The following is a 22,731-nucleotide window of genomic DNA, read 5'->3' as shown; positions in this document are numbered from 1 at the left end:
AACGCTGCTCAGTTTCTGAACTTGTTTGCTAGTACTGCATATGTGTGAACATTTGAATTAAAATTGCTTGAGTGACACGTGTGTTCCTACATAGGATAGTCCATGACCCAGAGACATGTGCATGGCCCTTCTCAGCTCCACTCCCACTCCACCTCTTTGTTGTGTGATGATCGGCGTAGGTTTGTCTATGAATCTGTCTGTCTGTCAGTGTGTAACAATATTCAATAATGGACTGACGGATTTGGATTAAATTTTTAGGGAAGGTCAGAAATGACACAAGGACCACCTCATTAGATTTTGGCAGTGATGCAGCTTATCTGGATCCACGGATTTGTTAAGGATTTACAGCCGGCACGGCGACAAGAAGTGAATGCTGTGTCTGCTGCCTGCTGATGATCACATGATTGCGATCCTACTACAAATCCACCTGGACTAGTCCAGCGGAAATCATACAAGGAACAAATGATTAAAGTGTGGGGGTGTTTCCAAGTCCCATCAATTCCCGCCGCCCGCTACATATTTAGTAGACATGGATAACACAAGTCTGTGCTCAGCCCAATGTCATTTTGTTTGTGGGTTCATCTATATTAAATGGCCACATTCTATGTTGCCGTGATTTCTGATCATCGATAACTAATTGTTAAGGAATTAATTAAAACTAGAATGAAAACACCTCCCTTCTACCTGAACTCTCTCATTCAGGTCTACCTGAAATTACCAAATGTTTTTCGATCTGCAGAGTCCCTCTCAGTCTTTAAGAAAAGATTTACAACCCAGTTTTTCACTGAACAGCTTTGTACTTGACAGAAAGCAAAAAAATAAATAAATGAATCCTATTACGTCTGCACTACCTGTAGGCACCACGGTCCTATTATCACACTTGAACTTGTTTTATGGAACGTATCCAGGTTGTTTTCTCCTGACTAGATCCTTGCTTGTGTTGTATCTACTCTCAGATGTACGTCGCTTTGGATAAAAGCATCTGTTAAATGAAATTGTAGAATTGTAAATGAACACCATGTTGTATATAAGGTCTTTAAATTAACAATTCAGACCATAAACTCAATTTCATTTAACAACCAGAAAAACTCTCAGCTGGCTATTAAAAAAGAATGCACATTGGCTTCATTTTTCAGACCTATGTCTACCATTCAGTGTATGGATGTTACCTAATTTTGCACCGAGCCTGAGCTACTCTGAGTTCATGCAGTGCTCTTCCTTTTGCAAATTCTAACTCACTTGGCTTTGAGCAGTGTACAACATAGATCAGAGCGAAATACAATGTGTAAACTTGTCTTCTCTGGTCAAAGACAGTCCCCGAATGCCTTCAAGTTATGCAATCGTTTTTTTTTCTACAACACACAGTGCCAGTGCATTTAGATGTATGTTCTGTTATTAGTGTTCAGATTGAAGAGTGTTTGCCTGGTAACATTTTCTTTAGATGAGTAGTTCAGAGTAGTAGATATTTACTATCCTTTCAATGCAGTGGCAAATAGCATGACATTCTTATTGCACTATCCAGTGCTTTATGGACAAGTGTTGTGTAGGTGGTTGGATTTGTTAACAATCTTTCACTAACAACAACAACAGTTTACGTTATATAAGCTTGACAAAACCTTAAATTTGGAATGAGTGAGCAGAAAATACTTTAATTGTAACCCAAGGAGCTTCAGTTGAAAGCAACTGAATTTCTCTTTTAGATTCTAGAAGACGCTTCACCTTCATTCAAGAGGCTTCTTCAGTTCTGACTGACTAATGGGGAGCTTCAGATGTTTATAGTCCCTTGACTCACATGACTAAAGGGCCATTGACAACCCAGGACTCACCTGTCTCCAGGTGTGAATGTTTCTCAAACTAGCTGGTCAAGCAGAACCCATAGCAGTACTGGTGGTGGAGCTGCCAGTTTACATAAAAAAGTTTATGGATCCGCCATGTGACTCAAGTGACTCAAGATGTTAATGATGATGAAACTTTCTGGGGAGAGACTTTGATAACTGATATCGTAGAGATGGCTGTTCCAGTCTTACATAGATTGCTTGATTCACTTCTCTCTCACACCATCTGTCCTCTCTGTCCAAAATGTGTATATTGCTGCCTTTAAAGGATTGTACTTATATTGTACCATATTGTGTCATACAAAATCTCTTGGGTCAAAACCCAGCGGATTTTGTCATATTTCCAGAAGACCTAAATCTATAAAAGAACCAAAATGCATGATTGTTTTTTGTGACAAAAGCACATGGGTTTCAATGATTTCATCGTAGAAAATTCAGAGTTACAAGAGTCTGGAAACTCAAGACTGCCATGATATACATAGTCTTTACAAGTATATGTAAACTTTGTTTATGACTGCATGTGTGCGAGAGAGACTGGGGAGCATGTTTTTATGTGTGTAGCTTGTATGTCATTTGTTGAATCAGAATCTTGATGTGTGATTTTCATATTTGTTTGTTTGTGAATTTCCAGCCTGAATTTCCTGTGGATTTGAGTGTGCATGTGGAAGTGTTTTTGCTAGTTCTGCCTGCAGCCAGCTGACTCTTCAGTTATGCATCAAGCCAAAAACCCGAGTGCAAGTGTATCTCTGTGCCTTTCATGGAGCTGCTACCTCAAGCAATAGTTGGTGTGCGTGTGCATGGGTGTGTGTGTCACAGGTCCTGGGCAACATGAATGGATTAGTTTGGAAATTAGGGTTTAAAATAACTTCATATAGCCACAAGGGGCTGCTGTGTGTGACAGTTTATGTGTGGCATGAACATATGCATTAATTCATATTCATGCATTTAAATTAGGGCTGTCAAAATTTATGTGTTAACGCGGATTAATCCACCACCATGATTAATCAGATTAAAAATTTTAACGCAATTAATGCGTCTGTAGCGCAGAATGACTCAAAATCCCTGAAACATCTCTGGAAACGCATTTTGGGTATTTTAAATTTGACTGGTCACTTCTATTTACCGGCGCAGCTTTTTCAGGGTTTACGGCATTAATTATCAGCTCAGGAAACACACAGACCAATCACATACGAGTTCAGCCATCCCACATGATGCTACTCAGCCAATGAACTGGTCTCTGCAATCCAGCCGCTAAACATCACAGCTCAGTTCAGAAAACAGGCGACGGTCAGAGGAGAGGAGGACAGACAAATAGAAAAATAAACAAATCAACACCTTGAGGAAAGTCGCCATGAACATGTTGACCATGTTTGGCTCAACATACAGCTGTAAGCCAGCTTCTCAATTATGAATATAATCCAAACTAAATATCACTGCAGACTCACCAATGAGCTTCAAATGTGTTTGAGAACGACCCTGACACCATTCAGACCATGATTCAGAAAACTGTCAGGATAAGCTGTTGCTCAGTTCTCCCATTAAGCAGCAAGGATATAAAGGGAGTGATTTAAGACAGGAAAAAAAATGTAAAAGTGTTCAATAGTTTACATTTTTTGAGATTAAGGTATTGTTAAAGATGCATATAAGTTGTTTCAGGTTGTTCAGTCATTATTTTTTGAAGTTCTGCACTTTATTTTAAGATGTACAATTATATCAAAAGTTATTTATTAATAAATGTTATCAAAATGTTTTTTGAACTGCACTGAATTTATTTGATTTAATGGTCAGTTATTGATTACATGCAGACACTAATAAAACTACCAGGTTAAAATCAACATATATCACACTAACTCATGTTAGACATTAAGATTTTCTGGACCTTTGCTTTAATTCATTTTCTCTGACTGGACCTCTTTGAATTTTAGTGGAATACCCCTGGGCTAAACAGCACGCTAGCGATCTCGGTGGGAAATTTGAATACAAAAAAAAAAAAAAAAACAGACGGAACAGTCAACCAACTTACAGTAATATGCAGACTGCAGGGAGGAGTTTTCTTTTCACTGAAGCACAGGTGTTTAATAAACATGTTAAGTGCAGATATATTCCCTTCTTTCTTGAATCTGTTTGCTCATGCAAAACGAAACATGATTAATATAGATTAAAAATGAATGCTATTTAGTCATGATTAATCTAAATTAATCCACAGCAACCCTGTGATTAATATGAATAAAAATTGTAATATTTCACAGCACTAATTTAAATACATGCTGTATTTGAGTTAATGCTCTCTTCCAGAGTGACCTGAATTCGAGTGATCATGGCAAAAAACGTGATGTCATTTATTTAGATCACATTAAAATAGAAAGTGATTCATGAAGTGTTTATTTGACATAGACATTGTCTGTGGTTATAATGGCCTTCACTTTTCTAGGAAGACTTTCCGAAAAATTCAGAAAAAAGATGTCACATAATAGGACCTGATGTCTGTGTTTTAGTTCATCCAAAAGATTTTGGATGGGGTTGTGGGGTCTTGGAAGATGATGTTTATGAATGTTGCTCTGTGCATATGAGAAATGGAACTGAGGAACAGGAAAGGAAACAAACGCTAATTGTTACAACTAAATTTTCCAATTCTTGTCAACTTTTGAAGTTGAAATATCCTCCTATTTTGTGGCATTCAGTTGGGAACTAATGGGTCTAAGCAAAATAAGGAAAACAGCCCTGGTTTTGTACAAAAGTATATGGACATTGCTGTCCTGTGTTATGCAGAAATTTGCATAACTCTTGCTATCCAGATAGACAGTACATACATACACACACACACATATACACACATATATATATATATATATATATATATATATATATATATATATATATATATACATATATATATAAATAAATAAAAGAATTTACTCATTATCACAATTCACAATGAGCAATTTTGCAAAGAAGACCGACTGACACCTATCCACAATCAATACTGTAACTGCTGTCAGAAGTGCATCTACAAACTACTGAATTTAAGGGGGCAATTGTCACGGCATGGGGGTGAACCCGAGCAGAGAGCACACAGACGAGGGACTGAGGCAAGAACGAAGGTGGATTTTATTAACAAAAACAGAGGGGAGTGCTGGACGGGGTGGGGAACCTGGTGACTGGAAATACTGAACTAAAGGGGAGGTTGGGGGGGTGGTTGTAGCAGGAACCGGCGGCCCGGTGGGCGTTCTCCATGGGGTGGGTCGGCGGCGGAGAGCGGGCAGGAGGGCCTCGTTCCAGGGGGGCGACAGGCGGGGTGTTTTCCAGAGCCGAGGGGGTCACACGGCAGGCAGAGACCCTCCACGATGAGCAGGAGTTCCAGGAGCAGGCAGCAGGTCCAAGGTGAGGGAGGCAGGGGGGGAGGTCTGGTCAGGGCTGGATCCGGAGTGCAGGAGATGGCAGGACAGAGCAGGTGGAACCAGGCAGCTGGGTCAGCGGAGCTAGGCAAGAGAAACAGGGTTAGTCAAGGTAAAGCTTTTCAATGGAAAAATCTCAGTAAAGGTGCAAGGTTAGACAACTGACTGCATGAGCAGAGTTTACTATCTGGCAGGGTGTGGAGTGGCAGCCAGCTTTTATGGTGGAGATGATCATCAGGTGTGCTGCAGCTGCCCGGAGTTCCATTGATGAGTGATTGGTGATGAACAGCAGCTGGACAGAGCAGGAAGGTGGAGAGAGGGATAGGAGGAAGGAGGGGGGTGAGGGAGGATGAGGGAGGTCAGGTGGAGGCTGAAGCTGGGACAGAGGAGGGAATCCTGACAGCGATTACTTATGCAACCACTTATTTTATGTTTCATATGTTTAATTGAGGGGCTGCACAGTGGCGTAGTGGTTAGCACTTTCGCCTTGCAGCTAGAAGATCCCTGGTTCGCGTCCCGGCTTTCCCGGGATCTTTCTGCATGGAGTTTGCATGTTCTCCCTGTGCATGCGTGGGTTTTCTCCGGGTACTCCGGCTTCCTCCCACAGTCCAAAAATATGCTGAGGTTAATTGATCATTCTAAATTGCCCGTAGGTGTGAATGTGAGAGTGATTGTTTGTCTCTGTATGTAGCCCTGTGACAGACTGGTGACCTGTCTAGGGTGTCCCCTGCCTTCACCTGAGTCAGCTGGGATAGACTCCAGCCCCCCCCCATGACCCTAGTGAGGATTAAGCGGTGTATAGATAAGGGATGGATGGATGGATGTTTAATTGACACACACATTACAATGTAGAAATCCGTTTTCACTTTGAAATGAAAGAGCATTTTTTTTTGTTGTTGTTGTTGTTGAAAATGCTAAATTAAATAGACCATTATTCAGTTTTGAAAAGCAGTGAAAGAGAAAAAACTCCCAAGGGAGATGAATCCTTTTTGTAGGCACTATGGTGTGTCTTGTCAGTGACAGCCAGTCTAGCCAGATACAGTGGCTGACATACAGTATGTGTTGTTCTGATGAGTGCTGCCTTCATTACTACTGTATGTTCACGTCCACTCTGCCACTCCTGTGTGGACATGAGCACATTTACACTGATGATGAAGAGATGTTTGGGTTGATGGCAGTGACCTGGTCCCCTTCGGCAAACAAAGACAGTTGGAGTGAATGTGGCAGTCTCAAATTAATTCTGACATTTACTTTATAAAGAATTAATGTGACGTAGCCTTTCTAATCAACATCTGTAGCCTGGACCAAGTTTAACTTACTGAACACAGAAAGAATTGCTTGGTAGTTTGTTACTTACATAAATAAACCCTGTGGTTTCCTACACTGTAATTGAAAAAAATGCACTATTTAGAAAACAGCCAGGAACACACAATTGTGTAGAAGTAGAATTAAGGCTGTCTGTATGAACCTAGCAGGAGACCTGTGGCTTGGCAGCTGATAAACTGTAGAAATATTTAGTTAACTGTTCAGGTCTTTCTTGTTATCTCCATCACACAATAAATCTTTCTCTCCCGTTCTCTCTCACACACTGTCACACACATTGTTGACTGAAAATAGGTTAAGGCTGTGTTCTTGACATTTTAATTCAGTCATCCTCCATACTGCCTGCTCTGAATGGACAAGAAGTTACATGTCCTCCTTTCACACTTCACTGATGAGGTGAATTCATCTGAGTGGTTCCACCTCAATGTGCTGCTTGACAATCATTAACTGTTCCACACTGTCACTTCTACATTATCAACAGTCTCAGCAATTAGCATGAGGTTGAATCCGCAGCTCTCATTATGACATTCTAAACTCCTTGAAAGCATGGTTTAATGCAGGAAAATGGCTTTAGATGGCAACAGACTAGTTTGTTCTTACACCCACCTACTGTAAATGAATAAATAAATACTACTGCTTCTGCTAATAAACTCTGAAACTTACATTGATAAAAGGTTACTTTCAAAATAATTTGAGAAGTAATTTGAAGTATCTTCGTACGGCTTCAAGTTTTGGATACTCAGGCAGTGAATTCAACAACTTTGACTGGGAAACTCAGGTCACCTTTTACCTTGAGCCACACATAGGAATCTTCAGATCACTCAAAGGCAAACATTTTAACAGTACAATCTGGAGTCGTTCAATGAAGGCCTTTAAATACAATGGATTACTAGTGAAGACAGATCAGAACAAAAGTTATATGACCATTTTCCATTGAATTTAGTTTAAAAATAAATTATCCTATATTTTTAATGCATGTGTTGATTAGATAAGTGTAAAAGCAGATTTGTGGAGATACATGGATGTAGACAGGGGATGTGCATGAAATCTGAGTGTGTTCACATATAGTGTAAATTTTGATCTTCACATGGAGGTCCCATGCAGACTAGGTCTATGGTTGAGATTTGTGCAATGTGGACATCCATTGATACTGACGCCATAACTACAATAAAACTAAAGTTGTTGGACCCATTATTGTCATTTTAATTTTGATCTATTTGTCCAACTGGTTCCTTGTGAATATTGTTTGACAATTGAAGCTTTCTTTGAACAAACTTACCTCAAGTCGGTGTCTCCTTCAAGTCATGGTTGGCCACACAAAGGGTTTGTTTGATCTTAAGCTCCAGGTCATTACAGAACATGTCACTGCACAGTGTGGAAGTTGTAGGGTTCTCTGTTTTTGAATCACCTGCTCACATGGTCTTTATTTTACACTGATATTTCAAATTAATTTTAGTGTTTCCTACTTGCACGGTGTTTGTTTTCAATGTTTTCCTCATCAAGCTGGGTCTCATGTAGAGAAAATGAATCTCTTTATATTGCAAACTTCTGAAAGTATGGAGCAGAAGCTATCTTATTGTTTTAAAGGTTAGTGTTGTTTGTGAATATTTCCAAGCCTCAGTGTTGTAACATCAGCATCACTGACTTTGATGATAATGACTGTGAGCCTACAGTAATTCATTTATCACAGTATTACCACCTTGTGTTGAAAGCACAGTTTGTGCAAGTGACTCTAATCCCAAAGCTGCTGCTGTCTCATCAGTTCTGTTTATCATTATGAAGTGTTTCTCCCTGCTGGCTCCCCGGTGGTGAAATGACCTTTCCTAACCGAGAGCAGAGTCACTCCTCATCTCCCAGACTGAAAACTTGACTTTTTATGATGTAGTTCACAATATCTTCTCCCAGCTGAGCCACAGCCTCAGCTCACTTCACTGCTCTGCCAGATCCTCCTGACATCTTCTCACCTCATTCAAACACTTCCCTGAGGTACACGCTCAATATTGGTTTGTAGAATGATTGTGAGAGAGAACATACTATAGTGTCATTTAGAATGCTTATGCACCTAACCTGGTTGGTTTGCTTAAAACTAATTTAGGTACATTTTGGTCCATTTGATCTAATTGGCTTGTGTGAAAACTGGGAGTGAAACTGACACATCAGAGAGCAAAAAGATTTCAAAGTGTGAATTGGTATCACTATACGCTTCTAATACATGGTGAGACATGTATTTTTAATTTTTTTTTATCCTGCTTTGGCTTTTTTTTAACATGAGATTTGTCGTAACATTTCAGATCCACTTGAAGCCACAACGAAGTGGTCATGATCTTCCAGAACCTGCGCCCCTGAAAGTGGCTGCAAAGTCTGGTGTCTCTTAACTGTTTTAAATTTTTACAGTATTTATTTATTTATTTTTTTATATATTTTTGTCGTGTTTTGTTGGCTGCTGATGGAGGTTTCTGCTGGGAGAAGAGTTTATTCAAGAGAGGAGCTTTTTTCATTGAGACAGAACAAATCTGGACAGCAACATCTAATTCCAGTGGACATCTTGAGGTGTTTTCGTGGTTGCTGTGCTGGTGCAAAGGTTAAGGCTAGGAAATGGAGATAAAAGCCCTTTCTTCCATCAGTCATCATGGGAAACATCAACTCTCTGCCAAGCAAAAGTGACGAGCTGGAGACATTGGTGAAGACTGACAAAACATACCGTGAATGCAGTCTCCTGTGTTTTACTGAAACCTGGCTGACTCAAAACAACTCAGACTCCACTGTGGATCTACCCGGCTTCACCGTCATAAGGTCAGACAGAGATGCTAAAGCTAGTGGCAAGAAGAAAGGAGGGGGTCTGGCTTTATTTGTTAACCAGAGATGGTGTAACTCCTCACATATATGGAGAAATTGTGTTGTCCAGATATTGAACTGTTGGCAGTTGCCCTTCGGCCATATTATGTTCCAAGGGAGTTCAGTCATATCATAACAATACTTGTATACATCCCACCCAAGGCAACTGACTTGGTTCTGTGTGATGTTTTGCATGATACTGTTGCTAGGATAGAGACTCAGCATCCTGAGGCACTTGTAATAATATCAGGAGATTTCAACCATGTCAGCCTCTCCTCTCACCTGACTGGATTTACACAGTTTGTTAACTGCCCTACCAGAGAAAATAAAACCCTAGACCTGCTGTATGCCAATGTAAAAGAAGCTTACAGAGCTACTGCCTCACCACCACTGGGCAGGTCAGATCATAACTTGGTTTATCTGCAGACCTGTTACAAACCTTGTGTGCTGAGACAGCCTGCAACTAAAGTCAGAATCAGAAGATGGACTCCTCAACTAGTGAAGCTCTAGAGGACTGCTTTGAATCAACAGACTGGAATGTGCTGCTGGAAACAGATGAGGACAGTATGAACTTTGACAGACAGGTTGATTGTTTTACTGAGTGCATCAGCTTCTGTAGAGACACAGTCATACCTGCAAAGACTGTTTGCTGTTTCCCCAATAACAAATCCTGGATCACAAGCGACATAAAGGCAATCCTCAACCAGAAAAAAAAAGCTTTTGGAGACGGTGACAAAGAACGGCTCAAAGAAGTACAACATGAGTTGAAGAGGAGACTGAAGATGGCAAAGCTGGAATACAAAGAGAAGATGGAGAGGAATTTTCAACACAGCAACATCTGTGATGTGTGGAGAGGAATCAGTACCATCTCTGGACATAAAAATAAAAATAAAAGGGAGCCAATAGTGGGTGATGTGGAAAGAGCTGATGAACTCAACCTGTTCTTCAACAGATTTGACACTGTGGACACACCTACTTCCACTGCTGCTCCTCCTTCTTCTCCTCAACATATGTCTTCTCCTACACGTCTCCACAGCTGCATCCACTTCCCTTCTAGCACCTGTAACCTTCTCTGTCTCAGAGACAGGGCTGATGTTGGAGCTTCAGAGACTTTGCTCTGGGAAGGCAGCTGGTCCAGATGGTGTGTCCAAGGCTGCTTAAAGACTTAAAGTGCTGCACAACTGTGTCAACCTCTCCACAGGATCTTCAACCTGAGTCTACAGCTGGGGAGGGTGCCTGCTCTATGGAAAACATCCTGTATTGTACCGGTACCAAAAATCAAGTGTCCGGCTGAACTAAATGACTACAGACCTATTGCCCTTTTACCTCACACATCAGGAAACTCTGGAGCGGCTGATTCTACGCCTACTGAGGCTTGAGGTCAAAGGCAAACTCCCTGCAGTTTGCATATAAATAACACACTGGAGTGGATGATGTCATCCTCTTCATGCTTCACCGTGCCCTGTCTCTTCTGGAGGAACCTGGAGTTTATGTGAGAATCATGTTCTTTGATTTTTCAAATGCAATCAACTCCATCCAACCCAGCATACTCAAAGAGAAGCTCACAGAGATGGGAGTGGATCCTTCCTGTGTTTCTTGGATCATAGATTACCTGACAGGAAGACCACAGTTTGTCAGGCTGGGGAACTGTGTTTCTGGGGCATTAATGAGCAGGACTGGGGCTCCACAAGGAACAGTCCTGGCTCCATTCCTGTTCACACTGCATACATCAGACTTCAAATACAGCACTGAGTCCTGCCACATTCAGAAATACTCTGATGACACTGCTATTGTGTCATGTATCAGAAATGGACATGAAGCCGAATACAGGGATCTGATAAATGCCTTCAGTGAGTAGAGTCACAAAAACTGCCTGCTACTCATCGCCTCAAAGACAAAGGAAATTATCATAGATTTCTGCAGATCCAAACCCACTTTTCATTCAGTGAACACTTGTGGCGTAGACATCGAGGTGGTGACATCGTATAAATATTTAGGTGTACACCTTGATAATAAGTTGGAATGGTCTAAAAACGTAGACTTCATCTACAAAAAGGACCAGAGCTGACTTTTTTTTACCTCAGATCCCTTCGATCATGAGACATCTGCAGTAAGATGCTGCAGATGTTTTATCAGTCTGTGGTAGCAAGTGTCCTGTTTTATGCTGCAGTCTGCTGGGAGGCAGTATAAAAAACAAGGATGCAGGGCATCTGAACAAACTGATTAAAAAAACTGGTTCTGTGGTTGGAATCAGATTGAACTCATTGGAGGATGAGGTGGAGAGACGGGCTCTTAGAAAGATGGAGGCCATTCTGACAAACCTGGATCATAAGCTTCACATCTGTTTCAATGAGCAATGAAACATTGGTAGTGGACGGCTCCTATCCCTGCTCTGCAGGACAGAAAGATTCAGAAAATCTTCCTTACCATCAGCAATCAGACTATTTATTTCAAAAGTATATAGATGAGACCAGACAATTTAATTTCCCTTCGGGGATTAATAAAGTCATTGTATTGTATTGTATTGTAAACAGACATTGTGAGCTCTTCAAGACACTAAACACGAGAGAGAAACATTGGGTTGGGTTCAGTGATGTGAAGCATGATTGACTGGTTTTCCTGAGTATTTGGCTTGAAACTCCTTAAACTTTTCTTTTGAACTACCTCTTTCACCAAAGTTCTAACATTTCCCCCATAGCCCTTTATCGCTGCCAAGAAAACAGGAACCAACTTGCTTCATGAAAGAGGATAAGATACAAAGCCTTGTCCACACAAATACAAATATCTTTTAAAGTTTTTCAAATGATTTCTATGCCTAATAGAGTGCAAATTTCTGTCACAAATTCCCCCTATGTTGTGTATGTGTGAATTGTGCATGTAGATGCAGAGGCTTTTGCATACCTAAGAAGTGGTGCACTAATGCTAAGTTAAGTTGTAAACTGTATTGTAATTGCTTGTAACTGATGACTTAGCAGTAGCCATTTATTTGTACATTTTTTGTACCATATGACAACAGTGCCTTTAATGTAGCATTTGTTTGAAGCAGTTCATTGAATCACCATTATAACAAATCAATCACATACACAGGCTGTAATAAGAACCTCCTCCACCTTCTAGTAGGCTCATTAAGCATGTGATCATCACCCCATTTAATGTAGTTCTATTTTCGCCCACGGTGCACCAGCTGTTTTGAAGTCAGAAAAAGGAACAAAGTTCACCACTGGCGACGGTTGGAGGGGTTGATGGAGGAGGTGGTCAGTGGACCCTCACCCAGGAGGCTTGAGTTCCATGATTGATACTGTCTTGGATCATAATTGCAGTTTTATTTTTCTCAATTCAGTCTTGTTTTGGCTTTCGCTTTTACTGGCTGTTTTCCAGCAAAGTTGCTTCCATGTGCATCAAGTCTGTCTGCCCTTGGAGCAGGCTGCCAGGAATGTGTCACTTAGGTGGAGGTTTTTAGACCATCAGTCCCACCTCACAAAGGTAGCTGCCAGTCCCAACTGGCCACAGCTTCCACCAGAGGTAGGCATGGACAAGAACACAATGGGAGACCTGCACGAAAGCCACAAGGAGAGCGGCATAGAGCAGCACTCTCCATTACCATAGGATGTGATAGGCTGTTTATGCACCAGGGTGGGAGCAAGCTTGGAGTTTATTAATGAAATCAAATTTTGTGTTTTCCTTATGTGCATTTATGACAGTTTGCAACTGATATTCTGACTCATATTGAATATTCTATTAAACTATTTTTGTATTGCTATTAATATAGTGTCTACTGGTAGTACATATTTCATTGCCCAGGACTAGCTAAAAAAAAGTCTGTTGTTCACCATGTTATAAAGCTCTATTTTGTATGTTTGCAGGATCATAACTCCACCAGATATTTTACATGCACTTATTCATATTATCGCAAGATGTTGCCCATGTTTTCTGTTTTCTGCTTTCTGTTTATTGGTGAACTGCATCTATGCCTACAAAGCCTACTAGAAGGTGAGATGGCCCTAACTGGCTCATATGTGTGGGAATGATCTGTGATAATAATAATAATAATAATAATAATAATAATAATAATAATAGTTTTACACTGAACTTTTTACAATTGAAGTACTGAAAAAAATCTGAATTGGTAATCCTATAATAAGAGAATCTATAAAGCCTGCTCATAAAATATTAAACCCAGCTCTAGCAGATAGCATGTAATGGAGCAACATGAATTAAGAACAGGCGAGAGATAAATCAGCTGGGAGCAAGCATAAAACAGCAAAGTGTAGGATGACTGCATTTTAATCTGTCCTCTGGTTAATTATGTAAAATCACTCCATGGCGTTCATATTATATATGACAGACTCAGTGAAGCCCTGGAGGGCTTTGTCCTATGAACCTGATCTTACAAAGTCATTGGCTTTTCAACCTAATAATAGAACATGTTATGTAATTCACAGATATCTGCTTACTTTATGTTTGGATTCCTTTTGATTTTATTTTAAAAAGTTCTTCTTGAATATAATAAATGGATGTATTAACTGCTTGACCATGTTTAAGTGGCACAGTTTTCCACTGAAAAAATAATGAGTTATGTCAAATATGACAGTATAAATGAGTATTCATGTTTCAGTTTCATGATCAAGAATTTGATTAGTGTTGCAGTGTTTGCATTTGTTGATGTTATACTTGTGATATTCCCAACAATGCCTGAAGACAGCATTTGTATAATCTTTATAATCACAGAGCAGCCCCCTATGGTGTTAGGTTTAATTGCTAATCCATTTTCCACAGTGGTGTGTGTGTGTGTGTGTGTGTGTGTGTGTGTGTGTGTGTGTGTGTGTGTGTGTGTGTGCGTGTGCGTGTGCGTGTGCGTGTGCGTGTGCGTGTGCGTGTGCGTGTGCGTGTGCGTGTGCGTGTGTGTGTTGTGTGCAATTGTAGTTTAATTAAACATCCAGAAAATAAAGCTCATTTCAGTGCAAAGCTGCGGCCCTGAAGCCTCTGGTTTTTGTTTAATGCAGGACTCAGAGGGTGGAAATTTTAATGGATGTGAATCGTTGAACCTGGAGAGCTTATCTGCACGCTAATCCCACACAAACAGAGTAAGGAGTGAGAGGATTAAAAAAAAAAAAAATATTGGACTTCATCAGCTTCAGCATACATACATGTCTGTTACAGTAGAAACCCAGGAAGCATTCCCTGTTGCCACCAAAGACTTTTTAAATTTTAAATTGTCACAGATAAATAAAGTTAATAATAAAGTTTGTGTGCCGAAACCACAAAACACATCTTTTTCATGCACTTTGCTCTGGAATTTCTAATCTATTAGGCAACCAAATATCCATATAATAATAATAATAACACATGCCTGCAATAAAAACAAAAACTAACAGCTTAAAGATTAATGTTACTCACCAATAATGATTGTTCCAAGAGTTTTTCCACAAGATGTTAAGTGTGTTGATATTCAAATTTTGATTCATCAGTCCATAAGGCCATCTTCCAGTCTTCAGTAGTCCATTCGCAGTGTTTCATGTTCCAGGCAAACCTCTTTTTCTTATTCTGATGTCTTAGCAATGGCTTTCTTGTGGAAACTCGACCTGTCAAACCTGGAACTCCAAGTCTTTTCTTCAAACTGTTGAAACTGAGACTTGCTTACCACAACCACTATGAAGCTGTGTTTGAAGCTGTTGTCCTGTGAGCTCCTATCAACAAGCTGTTGACTCTCAGAAACTTGTCTTCTGATTCTGTTGTGGCTTTGGGTCTCCCAGACCTCTTCCTGTCAGAGTTTCCCCCAGTTTCTGAGTACCTTAGGATGGTGAAGAAAACTGTATTCACTGACACCTTGACTTTCTTCACAATTTCTGTTCACTTTTAAGAGTTATGATGGTCTGTCTCTGTTTTATTCTATCTACAGCACTTTACTTTGCTCTATACTTTTGCTCTATATAAAATTAAATCATCTTCAGCTCATGAGGTGAAAAATGTTGTTGCATGTTTAAACCTACGTAATTTGCATCACATACATTACATAACAAAATCTTTGACCTGAATGAACGTTATATGGTCAGTCAAAGTTTGTCTAAACTTACAAAAATGTCCATTTTGCTTACTTGGGAAGAAACACCACATACCCACACTGTGACTGTTTCTTTGTTCTATAACTGTTTGTTATTTCTTATCACATTCTTACAATAGCATGACTTATAGCTGTGTATCAAGTACTTGTAATACTTGTTTGTTCAATAAAAAAGTCATCAACTGAGGCACTTTCACATTCAAATAAGGGCCCTATTTTTGTCGTGACAAAGGGTCAGTGCAAGCAGAGCTTCTATCTGTAGTATTTTGGTACCAAGTGGGAGACAAGGATTCTAAGAAAAAGTTGTTGTCTTTCGGTAGGATATGTGTCTTAGATTTTATTTTATTATTGATTTAAACAAGAGCAAATTAAATACTTGAAAAAAATCACATACTTAATGGAGCAATTATTTTTTTTGAATGATTTAACTTTGACTGTAAACATGTTTAAATCACCATTAACAATGTTTATGTTTATTGAATTTCAAGCCAAAAAATGTTGGTAAAACAGTATGTATTTATAAAGAAATGAGTGACTCTTACAGTAGATATTTAATGTATATATGTATATACACTCAATGGCCATCCCATGAGGAACACCTATGAAACTGAATGGAGTAATGTGTAAGAGCTTTACCGTAAACTCTACTTTTGCAAAGCTTCTTCCTTTGTCTAAATTCAGAAGTGAAGAAGTCTCATGAATGAGAAGTGAAACAGATTTAAGGACACGAGTCCAGCTGCTTTTACTGAAGCTCTACAACTTTGATTGTCAAAACCAAATGTATTGGTTTTGACCAGTACATATAATATGTATTGTTGAGAGCTTAGTAAATGGTGATGGTGGACTGAAATGCGTCATACGTTCTCAAATGTGTGTTTAGTTATGAGTACAAGTGTCAAATGTATTTCACTGAAGTGGCTGCTGCTGTCCATTATCTGTCTTCATAACTAACTCCAGTCATCTTTTCTCTCTTCTTCTCTCTAGATACCCGTCTCTTTGTATCTCACCCTCACAGTCCATCCATTTGTCAGTTGCTTCCATCGCCCATCTGTCCAGCATGTCGCTGCTAAAGGTCCAGACCAGTAATGTGACCAACAAGACAGACCCAAAGTCCATCAACTCCCGAGTGTTTATTGGTAACCTGAACACAGCGGTAGTGAAGAAGTCAGACGTGGAGAGCATCTTTTCTAAGTACGGTCGGGTGCTGGGCTGCTCCGTGCACAAGGGCTACGCATTTGTCCAGTATGCCAGCGAGAGGCACGCCAGGGGGGCTGTGATTGGAGAGAATGGCAGGGTGCTGGCTGGACAAACACTGGGTGAGTCAGTGTGATACACCATGGATCTTAGCTCCACTTAGTACACAGGACATGTGATGGATAGCACAGTAATGGTTTGAAGCTGTTATTTATGGATGTGCATATGGCAAAAAACAAACAATAAACAAAAAAAGAAAACATTGCTGCTTGAAATTTACTGTTTTCTGCTGGATTTGAGTTTCGGCTGCAGCTTGTAAATCCCTCAAGTTTCTAAAAAAAAACAAGAACATTCTGTGAGTATACAAACCTCTGGAACCTTTGACAACCTCTGAGTGCCATGACATCCATTTTCTTCTGGAGTGTTTACATATGCTCTCTCTCGCTCTCCCACCTTTCATTGCCATTACTGTGCAATAAAGTATCAGCGGGGAAATGAGGGTTAAGTGAAGTGTGCCTTCAAGCGGCTAGAGAGCTTTCCTCCATCTGCCTGTTCCCACCGGCAAAGCAGGAAGACATGAGCTGTCAGGGAGCCAGTTGTGAAGAGCTCAACTGGTTTATGATTAGTCACTGCAGAGCTGTAAGCACATTATTTTAATAGCTTTTCTCAGTGCGAATACATGAATGAGTAGAACTGAGAATGTGTGTGTTTAAGTGTGTGAAAGTGTATTCCAGGTTGCTTTTTCTTTGTTGAAAGCTTAATTGTTGTCTCACTTCACACAAAAACACACACAAAGTAATATAAGTGTCACGGGCCTAGTCCAGCACCGCCCCCTTCTGGCCATACGTTCCCCTGTCGGTGTGTCTCCGGTCTGTGAGGCTCTCTGCAGCTGCTGATCAGTGGATTAGGTGCAGCTGCGAGAGCCTCACACCTGCAGCTCATCCCATCTGCTGCTATAAAGACCGGCTTCACACGGCAGGGGACCATTCTGACTGATTGCCTCGAGCTGAGACAACGGAGCGGCCTGTGGTTTCCTCCCTGCTGTCCTTAGTGGAAGGATGGGGATGCCTGCTGCCCTCTGGAGAAACGGAGTAGTGAGTTTTTGGCCTGAGTGTCATTATAGTTTATTTTGGTGAATGAAAACTGTTTGACCGTGACCTGCCTGCCGCCTGCTCCGTGTGCACTCACCTTGGGTTCACATTTCCCCCCCTAACCATAACAATAAGATACATTTCCCAGATGGCCCCATCTCTGTGTCTTTAATATGGAAAAAGCTGTGACAGCTAAGGGACCGCTGAGTGTTGCTCCACTGCAGCTTGTGTGTGCATATATGTATCTGAAATTCCATAATTGTAGTAGGTTCAATCCCTGGCCCACATGCCAAAGTGTTCTTGGGCAAGACACTGAACCCCAAGTTGCTTCTGATGGCAAACAGGCACCTTGCATGGCAGCTCTGTTGCCACTGGTGTGTGAATGTGTGTGTAAATGGGTAAATGTGAAACACTGTACAGCTACTTACCTTCTAAGTTAAACCCTACACTTATTCACACATTGTTGTGCAGAGTGATGGGGTCCTCTCACTGATCGTGTTTACAGTCAGGTCCATAAATACTTGGACACTAACACAATTTTCAGCATTTAGGTTGTCTACACCAACACAAGGGTTTTGAAATGAAACAATCAAGATGTGCTGTAAGTGCAAACTTTCAGCTGTAATTTGAGGGTATTTACATCCAAATCCGGTAAATGATGTAGGAATAACAACACATTGTATTCCCTTTTTAAGGGATCAAAAATAATTGAACAAACTAACATAATCATAAATCAAATTGTTTATGGATGTGACTATCAATATTCAGGTGCCCTTTCAGATAGCATGGTGCACTGTTCACATGAATCAGCATTCAGATTACACATTATTGAAGAAAGAATAGTTGAGAATCTTCCATCTGACATTACTTTAGACATAAAATTCTGAGATGCACAGTAAAACAAGCCCATCGGTCTGATATAAAACCTGATTATTATGGATAGGCCAATCACTAGAATGAGTGTTATGAGGAAATCTAAAAGGAAGATAGTTACTTGGGTGGCCTGAGGTCTACAGTAAAAAGCTGCTCCCCTCCTAGTCTTAAATCTTATCTCTGAAATAGCTTCCCTCCAATTCTAAATATGATCTTAAACTTGGATATGAATTGCCTTTAAGTTGTCCAACACCATCTCAGAATCAGTCCTGAAACAAAGTAAAACTGTCCCATGGGGTTTTCATGAAGGTCTGACCATGATTTTGAGCATGGTATTAAAACTAAGATCTGGTGGTGCCTCAAAATGTAGACACATACTCAAGATATATTTACATACAGCGCCATGCATAAGTATTTGCTTCCCTACAGAAATTTTCTGTTTTTGCATATTCCTCGCACTGAAATGTTCCAGATCATCAAACTAATATTCATATTTATTGAATATTAGACAGACATAACCCATCCTTCCTTAATCCTCATTAGGGTCGTGTAGGGCTGGAGTCTATCCCAGCTGACTTAGGATGAAGACAGGGGACACTCTGGACAAGTCACCAGTTTATCACAGGGTTACACAGAGAGATAAACAAGCACACTCACATTCACACCTACAGACAATTTAGAATCATCAATTCACCTCAGCATGTTTTTGGACTGTAGGAGGAAGCTGGAGAACCTGGAGAAAACTCACACAGACACAGGGAGAACATACAAATTCCTGCAGAAAGATCCCAGGCTGGAACGTGAACCATGGATCTTCTAGCTGCAGGGTGACAGTGATAACCACTGATCCACTGTGCAACCCAGAGATAACCCACAAAACACAAATATTTTTTCACAACACTGTACAAAAGTTGAAAAAGTTGTATTTAACCAGCTTAAAAACTTTTTGAATGAAAGTGGAAATCTTGGCAGATTTCAGTCAGGCTTCAGACCACATCACAGCACTGAGACAGCACTGATCAAAGTGTTAAATGACAGGTTGAATACTGATTCTGGTCAAGTATCAGTCTGCTTCTGCTGGATCTGAATGCTCCGTTTGATACTGTAGGTCACAACATCCTGTTGCACAGGCTGGAAAACTGGGTGGGACTTTCTGGAACCGTCCTAAACTGGTTCAGGTCCTATTTAGAAGGTCAGAGTTATTTTGTTACGATTGGCAACTATGAATCTGAATGAGTAGCCATGACATGTAGTGTCCCCCAAGGGTCAATTCTTGGACCTCTTTTGTTCAACTTGTATATGCTCCCTTTGGGTCAAATAATACAGAAATTTAACATTAATTATCACAGTTATGCAGGCGATACACAACTTTATGTGTCTCTGTCATCAGACGACTGCAGCCCAGCAGACTTACTGTGGCAATGTCTGGAGCAAATTAACACCTGGATGAGAGAGAATTTTCTACAATTAAATGAAGATGAAACTCAGATTTTTCTGATTGGTAGCAAAGAGAAGAGGGTCGGCATTTGTACACATCTTGAGACTCGGGTAGCCAAAGTAGCCAACCTTTGCTTTGATTACTGCATTGCACACTCTTAGCATTCTCTCAGTGAACTTCATGAGGTCGTCACCTGAAATGGTTTGCACTTCACAGGCGTGCCTTGTCAAGGTTAATTTGTGGAATTTCTTGCCTTCTTAATGGGGTTGGAACCATCAGTTGTGTTGTACAGAAGTCAGGTTGAATCCATGTTATGGCAAGAACAAATCAGCTAAGTAAAGGGAAATGACAGTCTGTTACTACTTTAAGAACTGAAGGTCAGTCAGTCTGGAAAATCACAAAAACAGTTGCAAAAACCATCAAGCGCTACGACGACACTGGCTGACATGAGGACCGGTCCAGGAAAGGAAGATTAAGAGTCACATCGTCACATCTGCTGCTGAGGATAAGTTCATCCAGTCACCAGCCTCAGAAATCACAAGTTAACAGCAGCTCAGATTAGAGCCCATATAAATGCCACACAGCGTTCTAGTAGCAGACACATCTCTATATCAACTGTTCAGAGGAGACTGACCAATCAGGCCTTTATGGTCAAATAGCTGCTAAGAAACCACTACTAAGGAAAAGCAACCAGCACAGTCACCTGACTAAAACACAATCCAGATGGTCTGGGATAAGATGGACCACAGAGTGAAGGCAAAAGGACCAACAAGTGCTCAGCATCTCTGGAACTCCTTCAAGACTGTTGGAAAACCATTTCAGGTGACTACCTCATGAAGCTCATCCAGAGAATGCCAAGAGTGTGCAAAGCAGTAACCAAAGCAAAGGGTGGCTGCTTTGAAGAATCAAAAATGTCACACTTTTTTGTTTACTACATACTTCCATATATGTTCATTCATAATTTTAATGCCTTTAGTGAGAATCTACAATGTAAACAGTCATGAAAATAAAGAAAAACCATTAAATAAGAAGGTGTGTCCAAACTTTTGACTGGTAGTGTATATAAACAAAATAAAACAGGGTAACAGTTCGGAATTTCATGCAAAATTCAAGATTCAAGATTTTAAAAAAAATAAATCACATCGTTCAATAGTGCAAATATTTTGGGATTTTTCGTCTCCTTTCACCACTGACATCAGTTGAGTGTAACTGTAACAACCGAAAAATCAGTATTTTGCCATTGCAAATACATAGTACAGTACACTGTATGGAACATAACTGTAGCATCCAGCTTACCACCCATTTTATGTGGTGCTGCCACAAAAATGCTGTAAAATCTGCCCATGTTTGCTTGTAGCAACATCTTTATGCTTCGAGGTAGCAACAAATGGAGCACTGCATTCATTCAGGCAGAGAATTTAAGCGGTACTTGTATTGACTGATTCGCTTTCATTAATCCTTCAGAGGTGCTGGCTCATTAACAGCTGCTTTGATGCCTGTCATATTCCTGTAGAAGTACTGCATTGCCATTATAAAGTGAGATTTCTCCCTCTCACGCCGGCCATGACTGCTGCTGGCTTGCCTTTGAGCCTTTAATGTGTTACATTTTTGGCTTGCCGTCTTCCTCAACATCTGACCAGATTAATTAGATTTAAATGTTAATTTTTTTCACTTAATGTCTGAGTAATTTCTTGACTTCAGATTAACATCATTGAAGTATTTATTTGAGACCAATGTAACTTCAAAGAAAAGAGTAAAATGAAGTACTTGTTTGCAGAATGAGATTCAGACGAGATATGTACCAGAAGCAGCTGTATTTGTTTGACTGTATTTTTGTATGATGTGATTATTATTACAGTAAGTTTAAATTTAAAGCACTGACACTTTCACACTGACTTTATCATGACATCTTTAATGAGACCTGTTATCGTTGTTGCTTTTCCTTCTACTATAACTTGAGCAGACATTATGATTGAAGAGAGTTTGAATGTGATTGTTAAACATTTCAGTCATTTATTTATTTATTTGTGCTTCCACCTCAGTCCTGGGTTGTAGTCTAACTCAAATCTGCAGACTTTTCTGCTTGTAGTTTATTTCTCCCACATTCCTTTCCTCTTACAACCCAAAGTCATACAGTTTAGGTGAACTGGAAAGCGACCGCTATTCTGTAATACTCTCGTGAGCTGTCCATGGTGTATAAATGACAGTTTAACAACAGCCACTGTGTACAGCTCATTACTGATGTTGTAAAATGGCTCAACAGCTTCCTCTAGTGGAGATCACAAGATAACACATCAACTGGCTTTGACTTCAGTAACTCATTGTTTTCTCTCTACCCCATATTTTTCTCTGAAGGTTTTGTCTGATAGGTATTTTGCCTGTTTTAGGCTTTCCTTACATAAAGACAAGAGTTTCCTAGAGTGCATGATCCATTGATATCCTTTATTATTTTACCGGGTGTTAGTGGTTGACTTCAAAGTTAAATTTCTTCCTGATGAAGAGCTGAAACTGCCCTCTTTCTGCAGACATCAACATGGCGGGAGAACCGAAGCCAAATCGACCCAAAAGCCTGAAGCGATCTGCAGCTTCCCTTTACAGGTACAACATGCTTGTTGAACTGTGTCACTCAGTCTTTCACTCACATTTCAAAGCAGTTCTTGGAGGATTTGTAGGAATTTATAGGCGT

The 22,731-nt window shown here is 40.2% G+C and overlaps 1 protein-coding gene across 4 annotated transcripts in view; it reads left to right on the top strand.

Moving 5' to 3' along the window:
- Positions 1-22,731, top strand: part of raly (RALY heterogeneous nuclear ribonucleoprotein) — a 134,465-nt gene that overhangs the window by 77,016 nt on the left and 34,718 nt on the right. For 3 of the 4 annotated variants that reach the window (XM_055010438.1, XM_055010437.1, XM_035957625.2), the window contains exons 2-3: positions 16,434-16,765; positions 22,571-22,643. In XM_055010438.1, the coding sequence (XP_054866413.1) occupies positions 16,507-16,765; positions 22,571-22,643 (332 nt within the window). In that variant the 5' untranslated portion in view covers positions 16,434-16,506. Of the gene's footprint in view, positions 1-16,433; positions 16,766-17,619; positions 17,738-22,570; positions 22,644-22,731 lie in introns of those variants that run through there. The other variant, XM_055010439.1, reaches the window with a different exon arrangement.

Source organism: Amphiprion ocellaris, chromosome 5, assembly GCF_022539595.1.
Source record: "Amphiprion ocellaris isolate individual 3 ecotype Okinawa chromosome 5, ASM2253959v1, whole genome shotgun sequence".
Classification (NCBI taxonomy): domain Eukaryota; kingdom Metazoa; phylum Chordata; class Actinopteri; family Pomacentridae; genus Amphiprion; species Amphiprion ocellaris.
The sequence above is the reverse complement of the archived record's forward strand: the minus strand, read 5'-3'. Positions and strand labels throughout refer to the sequence as shown.